Source organism: Physeter macrocephalus, chromosome 3, assembly GCF_002837175.3.
Source record: "Physeter macrocephalus isolate SW-GA chromosome 3, ASM283717v5, whole genome shotgun sequence".
Classification (NCBI taxonomy): domain Eukaryota; kingdom Metazoa; phylum Chordata; class Mammalia; order Artiodactyla; family Physeteridae; genus Physeter; species Physeter macrocephalus.
In genome coordinates this window covers 1,979,960-1,991,695 of record NC_041216.1, presented here as the reverse complement: position 1 = coordinate 1,991,695, position 11,736 = coordinate 1,979,960, and the positions used below count along the sequence as shown (strand labels likewise).

The 11,736-nt window shown below is 39.9% G+C and overlaps 1 protein-coding gene across 1 annotated transcript in view; it reads left to right on the top strand.

Annotated features, from left to right (window-relative positions):
• Positions 1-11,736, top strand: part of CCDC30 (coiled-coil domain containing 30) — a 168,196-nt gene that overhangs the window by 39,501 nt on the left and 116,959 nt on the right. Inside the window, exons 9-10 of the mRNA XM_055082633.1 lie at positions 8,575-8,690; positions 10,626-10,724. Coding sequence (XP_054938608.1) covers positions 8,575-8,690; positions 10,626-10,724 — 215 coding nt within the window. The remainder of the gene's footprint in view (positions 1-8,574; positions 8,691-10,625; positions 10,725-11,736) is intronic.

Here is an 11,736-nt window from a genome sequence, read left to right as displayed (position 1 = left end):
AGAATGTTCCATGAGCCCTTGAGAAGAATGTGTATTCTGTTGTTTTTGGATGGAATGTCCTGTAAATATCAATTAAGTCCATCTTGTTTAATGTATCATTTACAACTTGTGTTTCCTGGTTTTTTTCATTTTGAATGATCTGTCCATTGGTGGAAGTGGAGTGTTAAAGTCCCCTACTATGATTGTGTTACTGTCAATTTCCCCTTTTATGGCTGTTAGTATTTGCCTTATATATTGAGGTGCTCCTATGTTGAGTGCATAAATGTTTACAATTGTTATATCTTCTTCTTGGATTGATCCCTTGATCATTATGTAGTGTCCTTCTTTGTCTCTTATAATAGTCTTTGTTTTAAAGTCTATTTTGTCTGATATGAGTATTGCTACTCCAGCTTTCTTTTGATTTCCATTTGCATGGAATATCTTTTTCCATCCCCTCACTTTCAGTCTGTATGTGTCCCTAGGTCTGAAGTGGGTCTCTTGTAGACAGCATATATATAGGTCTTGTCTTTGTATCCATTCAGCCAATAGATGTCTTTTGGTTGGAGCATTTAATCCATTTACATTTAAGGTAATTATCAATATGTATGTTCCTATTACCATTTTCCTAATTGTTTTGGGTTTGTTATTGTAGGTCTTTTCCTTCTCTTGTGTTTCCTGCCTAGAGAAGTTCCTTTAGCATTTGTTGTAAAGCTAGTTTGTGGCACTGAATTCTCTTAGCTTTTGCTTGTCTGTAAAGGTTTTAATTTCCCAGTCAAATCTGAATGAGATCCTTGCTGCATAGAGTAATCTTGGTTGTAGGTTTCTCTCCTTCATCACTTTGTGTCCTGCCACTCCCTTCTGCCTTGCAGAGTTTCTGCTGAAAGGTCAGTAGATCTTTTTTTTGTTTGTTTGTTTGTTCTTTATTCTGCTCTGCAGTAGTTATTTCCACTATTTTATCTTCCAGGTCACTTATCCGTTCTTCTGCCTCAGTTATTCTGCTATTGATCCCTTCTAGAGAATTTTTAATCTCATTTATTGTGTTGTTCATCTCTGTTTGTTTGCTCTTTAGTTCTTCTAGGTCCTTGTTAAATGTTTCTTGTATTTTCTCCATTCTATTTCCAAGATTTTGGATCATCTCTACTATCATTATTCTGAATTCTTTTTCAGGTAGATTGCCTGTTTCCTCTTCATTTGTTAGGTCTGGTGGGTTTTTGCCTTGCTTCTTCATTTGCTGTGTGTTTCTCTGTGTTCTCATTTTGCTTAACTTACTGTGTTTGGGGTCTCCTTTTCGCAGGCTGCAGGTTCATAGTTCCCGTTGTTTTTGGTGTCTGTCCCCAGTGACTAAGGTTGGTTCAGTAGGTTGTGTAGGCTTATTGGTGAAGGGGACTAGTGCCTGTGTTCTGGTGGATGAGGCTGTATCTTGTCTTTCTGGTGGGAAGGTCCACACCTGGTGGTGTGTTTTGGGGTGTCTGTGGCCTTATTATGATTTTAGTCAGTCTCTCTGCTAATGGATGGGTTTGTGTTCCTGTCTTGCTAGTTGTTTGGCATAGGGTGTCCAGCACTGTAGCTTGCTGGTCATTGAGTGGAGCTGGGTCTTGGCGTTGAGATGGAGATCTCTGGGAGATTTTCACTGTTTGATATTACGTGAAGCTGGGAGGTCTCTTGTGGACCAGTGTCCTGAACTTGGCTCTCCCACCTCAGAGGCACAGCCCTGATGCCTGGCTGGAGCACCAAGAAGAGCCTGTCATCCACACGGCTCAGAATAAAAGGGAGAAAAAAACAGAAAGAAAGAAAGAAAGAAGAAGATAAAATAGAATAAAATAAAGTAAAATGAAATAAAGTTATTAAAATAAAAAATAATTATATTAAGAAAAAAATTTTGTTTTTGTAGAAAAAAAATTTTAAGTAAAAAAAAATTAAAACAAAACAAAAACGTACAGACAGAACCCTAGGACAAATGGTAAAAGCAAAGCTATACAAAATCACACACATGCACATTCACAAAAAGAGAAAAAGGGAAAAAAATGTATATATTGTTGCTCCCAAAGTCCACCTCCTCAATTTGGGATGATTCGTTGTCTATTCAGGTATTCCATAGATGCAGGGTACATCAAGTTGACTGTGGAGATTTAATCCGCTGCTCCTGAGGCTTCTGGGAGAGATTTCCCTTTCTCTTCTTTGTTCGCACAGCTCCCGGGGTTCAGCTTTGGATTTGGCCCTGCCTCTGCATGTAGGTCGCCGGAGGGCATCTGTTCTTCGCTCAGACAGGACGGGGTTAAAGCAGCCGCTGATTCGGGGGCTCTGGCTCACTCAGGCCGCGGGGGAGGGAGGGGTACGGATGCGGGGGGAGCCTGCGGCGGCAGCCGGCGTGACGTTGCACCAGCCTTAGGCGCGCTGTGCGTTCTCCCGGGGAAGTTGTCCCTGGATCACGGGACCCTGGCAGTGGCGGGGCTGCACTGGCTCCCGGGAGGGGAGGTGTGGATAGTGATCTGTGCTCGCACACAGGCTTCTTGGTGGCTGCAGGAGCAGCCTTAGCGTCTCATGCCCGTCTCTGGGGTCCGTGCTGATAGCCACGGCTCGCGCCTGTCTCTGGAGGTCCTTTAAGCAGTGCTCTTAATCCCCTCTCCTCGCGCGCCAGGAAACAAAGAGGCAAGAAGAAGTCTCTTGTCTCTTCGGCAGGTCCAGACTTCTTCCCGGACTCCCTCCTGGCTAGCTGTGGCACACTAGCCCGTTCAGTCTGTGATCACACAGCCAACCCCAGTCCTCTCCCTGGGATCTGACCTCTGAAGCCCGAGCTTCAGCTCCCAGCCCCCACCCGCCCCGGCGGGTGAGCAGACAAGCCTCTCTGAATGGTGAGTGCTGGTCGGCACCGATACTCAGTGCAGGAACCTCTCCGCTTTGCCCTCCACACCCTGTTGCTGTTCTCTCCTCTGTGGCTCCGAAGCTTCCCCTCTGCCACCCGCAAAGGGGCTTCTAGTGTGTGGAAACCTTTCCTCCTTCACAGCTCCCTCCCACTGGTGCAGGTCCCGTCCCTATTCTTTTGTCTCTGTTTATTCTTTTTTCTTTTGCCCTACCCAGGTACGTGGGGAGTTTCTTGCCTTTTGGAAGGTCTGAGGTCTTCTGCCAGCATTCTGTAGGTGTTCTGTAGGAGCTGTTCCACGTGTAGATGTATTTCTGATGTATTTGTGGGGAGGAAGGTGATCTCCGCGTCTCACTCTTCCTCCATCTTGAACCTCCTCTCCTGTCAGGCATTTTAAATGGATTATCTCTAATGTTAACAACAGTGCCAAGTTGTATTATTATTCCCATTTCATTGATTAAAAAACTGAGTCATGACAAGGTGAAATGAATTGTCCAATAGCTACATTAGAGACTTCCCTGCTGGCACAGTGGTTAAGAATCTGCCTGCCAATGCAGAGGACTCGGGATCAAGCCCTGGTTGGGGAAGATCCTACATGCCGCGGAGCAGCTAAGCCCGCGCACCACGACTACTGAGCCTGTGCTCTAGGGCCCGCGTGCCACAATTACTGGGCCTGTGTGCTGCAACTACTGAAACCTGCGTGCCTAGAGCCCGTGCTCCGCAACAAGAGAAGCCACTGGAATGAGAAGCCCGTGCACCGCAATGAAGAGTAGCCCCTGGTAATCGCAACTAGAGAAAAGCCCGTGCGCAGCCAAAAAAAAACCAAAAAGCTACATTAAGTATTAGAGCTGGTATTTGAATCCATGTATGTCTAATTCCAAAACCTTTGGTCAACACAAACAATACGTATTTTACTGGGACCACTGAGATCAAGACAACTTATAATACATTTAACAACACCTCGCACATATTTGTTTGCTAGGAAGCCAATAGGCTTGGAATAAGTGGTGAATTAGTTAATCTGACCCTATCTTGGCTGTGTAAAAATGATACCAGCTATAAATAATGTAATGACATTTGAGTGTCATAATGGTAGTAACTAACTACAAAAATAATTTAAAATATGTTTACCGGTTTTTATAGTTATAAAACTAGGTTTATTTACCCTGTGCTATTGTGATTTATAATAAGAAACATGTATTTGGTCTTCATCCTTGTTTCTGCCACCCCCAAACCCCTGGAATTTCCTAAGTGATAAGAACAGTAGGGGTGTCTTTTGTCATGGTAATGAGGACTTTTGGAAAGCCCCTCGGTAACCAGAGGATGGGAGTTAGTTGCCAGGGGAGCCAACCATGTGATTAGAGGGTTGGAACTTTCAGCCCCACCCTCCGCCCCCTCTTTAACCCCAACTCCTCCGTGTCCCCACCCCCACCTTCTAGGAGGGGGGAGGGGCTGGAGATTAAGTTCAATTGCCAGTGGCTAGTGATTTAATCAGTCATACCTGTGTGATGAAGCTTTCATAGAAACCCAAAGGAGGGGGTTCAGAGAGCTTCCGGGTTGGTGAACACATGGAGATTTGGGGAGCGTGGCGCACTCAGGGAGGGCATGAAAGGTCTGCACCCCTTCCCCAGACCTTGCCCTTAGGCATCTCTTCCATCTAGCTATTCCTGAGTTACATTCCTTTATTATAAACGGGTAATCTAGTAAGTAAAACGTTTCCCTGAGTTCTGTGAGCTGCTTTAACAAATTAATCAAACCCAAGGAGGAGGTCATGGGAACCTCTGATTTATAACCAATCGGTCAGAAGCACAGATAACAACCTGCCCTTGCAATTGGCATCTGAAGCAGAGGGCAGTCTTGTGGGGCTGAGCCCTTAACCCGTGGCATCTCATGCTATCTCCAGGTAGATAGCCTCAGAACTGAGTTGAATTGTACAACACCAAGCTGGCATTGGAGAATTACGTTTGTGTGTGGAGAAAAAAACCCATGCATTACAATTGATGATGAGGATTGTTTAAAAAATATATGAATACAATTATAAAATGAACACTGCTTTCTTAGTAACTGACAGAGCAAGAAAACAAAATCAGTAAGCATAGAGAAGACCTAATAACACTACTAAGCAACATGACATAATCGATAATTATAGAAAACTCCACCAGAAGTATTATATTCTTTTCAAGTACACATGGAGCATTCGCAAAAATATGCTATCGCCATAAAACAAATTTCTGCAGAAGAACTGAAATCATACAAATTATGTTCTCTGACCATAACAGAATTAAACTAAAAAGCAGTAACAGTAGTATGTTTAGAAAATCGCCAAATATTTGGAAGTTAAATAAGATACTTTTAAATTGCCATGCCTTCTGAGAAAAAATTACAAGGGATATTACAAAATATTTTCTATGAATTAACTTGAATGAAAATGAAAACACTGAACATCTCAGTATTTGTGGGATGGATCTAAGCCAGTGCTTAAGAGGGAAACTTATCCCATTTAATGCTTATACCAGAAATCAAGAAAGGACTCAAAATAATCTAAGCTTCTACTTTAAAAACCCAGGATAAGAACAAATTAAATCCAAAGCAAGCAGAAACAAGGAGATGTTTAAAATAAGGTTGAGGTCAATAAAGCTAAAAACAGAACAAAATAGAATAAATTAGTGGAATAAAGGGCTGGTTCTTTGGAAGGATCAATAATATTGGTAAACGTCTAACTAGATTGTTCATGAAAAAATGAGAGAAGACACACATTACCAATATAAGCAATGACAGAGAGAACATTTCTACAGATCAAAAAGATAATAAGGGAATATATTGAGCAACTTTATGACAATAAATTTGATGACCTGGTTAAGATGGACACATTCCTTGAAAGACACAGTTTACCGAACCTCACTCAAGAAGAAACAGATAGCCCTAAATCTACCAAAGAAATTGAATTTATAGTTAAACATCTTCCCACAAAGAAAACTCCAGGTTCAGATGGCTTCACTTAACAAACTTATAAGGAATAAATAATACTGATTTTACATAAACTCTTCCAGAAAATAGAAGAAGAGAGAATACGTACTTCCCAACTGTTAAGTGGTCAGCATTACCTTGATGACAAAACCAACGACATTACATTATTCCCAATGACTGCAGAAGACCTTGTAAAAATACAAAGAGTAAGGAGTAATTTTGGGGTAGTAAAATCAAATTGTGTTTATCTGCAATGGGTTGGCTAAAAAAGTGACCACACAATGGATACTTTAATAAGGATGACATAGATTTTTGTGCACTGACATGAATAGATGTCTATGACATGTTATCAAGTGAAAAAAAGCAAGCTGTAGAGTAATACATGTAGTGTAATGTCGTTTTGGTTTTTATTTTTATAGGGTGTGTGTGTGTGTGGGGGTGCATGTGTATGTGCGTTCACAGGACTGTATGAGGTGATACACATTAGTATGGCAGTAAAGTTGTGAATACACTGGGATAGTTTTGTATAAGTTCTAAGTAGCTACTGCCCCGCATCTGCCAAGTGTCTCCCACCTGCCCCAACTGTCCCAGCTCCTTCCAGCCCCTTGCCTTTCCAGCCACCAGAGGGATAATACTTGGCACAGCAGGATGTTCTGTAGAACTCTGCTCCAGAGCTACGTTCTCATAGATGAGGGTCCATGCTTTACCAGTTGTTAAATATTTTCAATACAACCCTTGTCTATACATTAGAATATGCATATAAAAAATTTTAAAGAGTATTTACCAAGTATTAACAACATTATTTCGGGTCAGGGTAGATAAGGGTTGGATGAGAATGTCTGCTCTGAACATAACCGTATAGCTTGATTTTTTCTTTTTAAAACAAAAAGCCTATATTCCATTTGTAATAAGCAAAACAGTACTGATTTTAGTGACCTATTTAAAATAGGCCATTATTCAACTGTATTTTTAAGATCTGTGAAAATTAAAAATACTGGTAATATATAGTATAGAGAAATGGACAATGGCATTGTCAGAACATAGCTTTGTACAATCTTTTTGAAGAATAATTTGGCAAGAATAATTTGGCAGGCTCTGTCAAATTTTTTAAATGCACATGTCTCCTGATCCAGCTATCCCTTTTCTTTCTGGGGATTTATTTTTTTTGGAAATAATGTCATAAGTACCTAGAGATTGATGAACAAGGAAAATAATTTTAGAATTGTTTACAAGAATAAGCATTGGCAACAAACCTAAATCTTCATCAGTAGGGGAAAAGTGACACAAAAAATAGCAATTTGTACGGTGGCATACTATGCAGAACAAAATGAGATAATGCATAAACAAACTGTGGTAAATTAATAAGATGGACTAAAGAGTCAAGAGGAACAAATTATTGATAAAACACCAATGAATCCCCAAAATACTGTATATATTGAGTGAAAGAAGCCTGACACAAATGTATGTGTATTGTAAGATTTTATTTCTATGAAACCCAAGAACAAGCAAAACTAGTCTATGTGATAGAAGTCAGAAAGTGGTTGTAGGGGTGGGTGGGAGTGGAGAACTGACTGGAAAGGATTTGAGGGAACATTATGGGGTGATGGAGATGTTCTATATCTTTTTCAGGGGAAGTTCACAGATATATAAAATTGTCAAAATTCATTGAACACTTAAGATATGTACATTATACTGTATATAAATTATACCTCAATTATAAAATAGTTCCAAATAAGAAATGGAAAATGACTTTATAAGAGTTGTCCTGTAAAGATATCCATGATGTATTCACAGGTGGTAAAGTTGCAGACAGTGTTGCATAGCATTGTTTAAATTTTTTTTAATTGCATATGCAAAAGGTAGAACAAATCTTGCCCTCCATATATGTATATGGTTGTGAATGCTTTTTTTTTTTCTTTTTGGTGTGTTTTCAGCATTTTTCAAGTTAAAAAAATTTACACACTAAGGAAAAAAAGAGGGTAGCAAGGGAAACAAAAGAAAAAATGGAGAAAGAAAAATACAAGTCAAAAACAGAACAGGCAATGAAGAAGGAAAACAAAGGAGACTTTAAAGCAGCAAAAGAAAAATAGGAGAAACATAAGTGAAAAAAGAAACAGCTGCAAATCTGGGAAAGTTACAGGCAACAAGTTTGTACTATTGAAACTTTGATGAGTGCTGGAAGAGCAGGTCTTAACATGAGGTGCTGAGCTGAGAGTAGCCTACAGGCAGAGGTGCTACAGGAGAAAGATGGTTTTGATGAATCAACTTGATTTCACTTTACAGTCTGTCCGTTCACTACTCCTAGCTCACTACATCAGCTGTCTATGGAGGCCCTGCGGTTAATGAGTGCAAGAGAAGTATCTAGGAATATGTGAGGAATATATGAAGTGTGTAAGAGAGACAGGACCACAGGACCATCAGGAAGATGATGTTTTTAGTGGTTTCACTTTTAGAAGGGAGGCTCAATTGTTTTAAAATTCCAGGTCCTGGAAGAATCTCTATTGATGGAAACCCTATACTCAAAAAGTCCAGCTCATTAGACTGGTATGAGAAATAAAAAAACATTCTGTTCTGTTTCATTAGTTGGTAGAACATTCTAGGGCTGGACTTGAGAGTCTAGCAGCTCTTCTTTGTGGAGAATCACATATGCAGAGACACGGTAGGACTGACAAGAACGGCAGGAAACAGCACTTCCTCAGATTTTAGAGTTAACGCCCCCAAATTAAAACTTCGATCCAGTTGAGTCAACTACATTTTCCCTGTTTTAGACTCAGTTGACCTACGGAAAGCAAAGGAACATAATCAGAGACTGGATGAGGAAATTCTGGCTTTAAGAAATCGAGTTCGATCACTTGACTCAGAAAGAAAGGTACTTGGAGAAGAGGTAAGTTATTTAATTTTTTCTTAGCGTTAATTTAAATGTGTATAGAATAGTAACAGTCAGCAGCTAAGCAAGCTAGATGTATCAGTACTTCATTTATTGGTCATTAGTGAAGACTGATTCTGGTGGCTATAGCATCCCAGGTAGCGCTGTACTTTGACCTAGATGCTTCTATCAGTATTTCTATTTTATACATTTTAATGACATATGCTGAACAGTAATGTTACTGCTATTGTGTCAATTTAGGATCTTTTCTTTTTAATAAGGATTTAGATAATAGTTTATACTTATCACATTTACCAAAGTTTGAGATTATTAATACTAAACCCGTAGTTGTGTTATGTTTTTGAATCATTTCTTCTTAGGAATTTATTGATTTTTAATATGTACTTCGAAGTTCTAAATATACTATATGTCACTTCAATTTTAATTATATTCATTTCACAATCATATCTCTAGTGTCTAATACAATGCCTGGCGTATAATAAGTGCTCAAGAAATTTTGTTGCAAGAATGAATAAATATTTATTAGAATGGCTATTATCAAAACAATAAAAAATAACAAATGTTGATGAGGAAGTGGAGAAATTGGAACCCTTTGTGCATTGTTGTTAAGAATGTAAAATGGTACAGCCACTGTAGAAAACAGTATGGGAGTTCCTTTAAAAAGTAAACATAGAGTTACCATATGATCTAGCAATTCTGCTTCTGGGTGTACACCCAAAAGAATTGAAAGCAGGGACTTGAACATATATTTGTTCACTCATGTTCATAGCCAAGGGGTTGAAGCAACCCAAGCATCCATTGACAGATGAATGGATAAACAAAATATGGTGTATACATACAATGGAATATTATTCCACCTTAAAAAGAAATATGCTACAACATGGGTGAAACTTGAAGACATTATGCTAATTGAAATAAACGAGTCACAGAAAGACAAATAGTGTATAATTCCACTTATATGAGGTACCTAGAGTAGTCAGAAATCATAGAGACAGAAAGTAGAATGGTGGTTTCTAGGGGCTGTGGGGGAGGGCATAATGAGGAGTTATTGTTTAATGGGTGTAGAGTTTCAGTTGTGCAAGATGAAAAGAATTATGGAGACGGATGGTGGTGATGGTTGCACAGTAATGGGAATGCGTTTAGTGCTACTCAACTGTATACTTAAAAATGGTTAAGGGGCTTCCCTGGTAGCGCAGTGGTTAAGAATCTGCCTGCCAATGCAGGGGGACATGGGTTCGAGCCCTAGTCCGGAAGATCCCACATGCCACGGAGCAACTAAGCCTGTGCGCCACAACTACTGAGCCTGCGCTCTAGAGCCCGCAAGCCAGAACGACCGAGCCCGCGTGTCACAACTATTGAAGGCCGCCCTCCTAGAGCCCATGCTCCGCAACCAGAGAAGCCACTGCAGTGAGAAGCCTGCGCACCGCAACGAAGAGTACCCCCGGCTCGCAGCAACTAGAGAAAGCCTGTGCGCAGCAACGAAGACCCAACACAGCCACAAATAAATAAATAAATAAAAATTTTAAAAATGGTTAAAATGGTAAATTTTGTGTTATGTATATTTTATCCTAATTTTTAAAATGCAGTCATAAGAAAGAATGAATAAACACTGTTCAAGTTGTCTAAATCTCTGGAAATTTGTATATCTAATACTGGTAAAATATGTTTAATGTTTATGTTTTATATATACACAAACATACACTTACATGTGAGATAAAGTTCAGGAAGGGTATATCCCAAACATTAGTACTTCTGGAAAGGGAAACGGGATTGTGGGGCAGAGTTATGTGAAGGAAAAAATCACTTGTTGCTCTACATACCTATATGTTGTTTAAATTTTTTACACGAAGAATGTATTCATGTATTACTTGTATATTTTTAAAACAAAGCATCCCCCGTCACTTTTGTATTTAAAATGCTTTTGTATTTCAGGTTGAAAGGCTTAAAGGAGAAATTTGTGAATCTCAAGAGAATAAGCAACTTGGAAACCACTCTCCTGGAAAAATGGTGGGTGCTGAACAGAAAGCAGAGGTATTAAAGTTATGTTCTTTCTGACTTCTAATTTTGAAGTGAGTTGCATTTTACAAGAGTGCACCAGAGCAATAGGTGCTGAGCATTTGCTAGTCTCCTCTTGCCTGCCTTTTTCTATTGCTTTGCCAGTGAGTATGGAGGAAGAAATTGGGGTACAGAGGATATGTTTCTGTTCGCTTCTTCCCCACAGGGAACAATTAATATGAAAAATATAATGGGTTTCGTTAAAGAAAAAAAGACTCTTACAAAGATACAACCAACTTGGGCATTTTTAATCATCAAAATGAAGTTGCCTTACAGAATCAACCAGTGATAGGGGAGTGGGTAGTTGGAATCACATATCATAGAGAACTAATATGGTTTAGGCTCCAGTGTGTACAGCATCTAATCTTTTCAGAACGATCAGCCTCTGAAGGGGTGGGCAAAGTGATCAAACACAAGGCAGATGGAAGCAAGAGCCAGTGTGTTGTAGACAGGGCGATTTCAGATATTCAGCTCAAGGAGCTAGACTGCTCTGCCTTTCCTCTCACACACCTAAGATGAGTGACATCTCTGTTGCTGAGGGATCTCCTTCACCAGAGCTTGTTTTTACTGTAGCTCCCTGGGCCCTATACCCCCAACTTCCTCGGTAGCAAGGAAACTATAGCCACTGGATTTATTGTTTCCCCGCCCAAGGAGCCTGTATCCTTCTTGTCTTCCAGAACTCTCTTGTAGATAAATAATGCATTTTGTAGGAAGGAAGGGAGGAAGGGAGGGTGGGAAGGAGAGAAGGCAGGAAGGAAAGAAGGAATTTCCAGGCAAGACTTCAGTAACTTACCAAAATTTTTCCCAGAGCACCAAGTGGTGGTGCTCTAATTTACGGAAGTTGACTTATTAGTAACTATTTTTATTAGTTTCTTATTTATCCTTCCAGTATTTCTTTATTCCATTAGAAGCATTTTGAACATTTATTCAGATTTCCTCCTTTCTTAGTTTCTCTTCCCTTCCCTTCCCTTCTCTTCCCTTCCCTTCC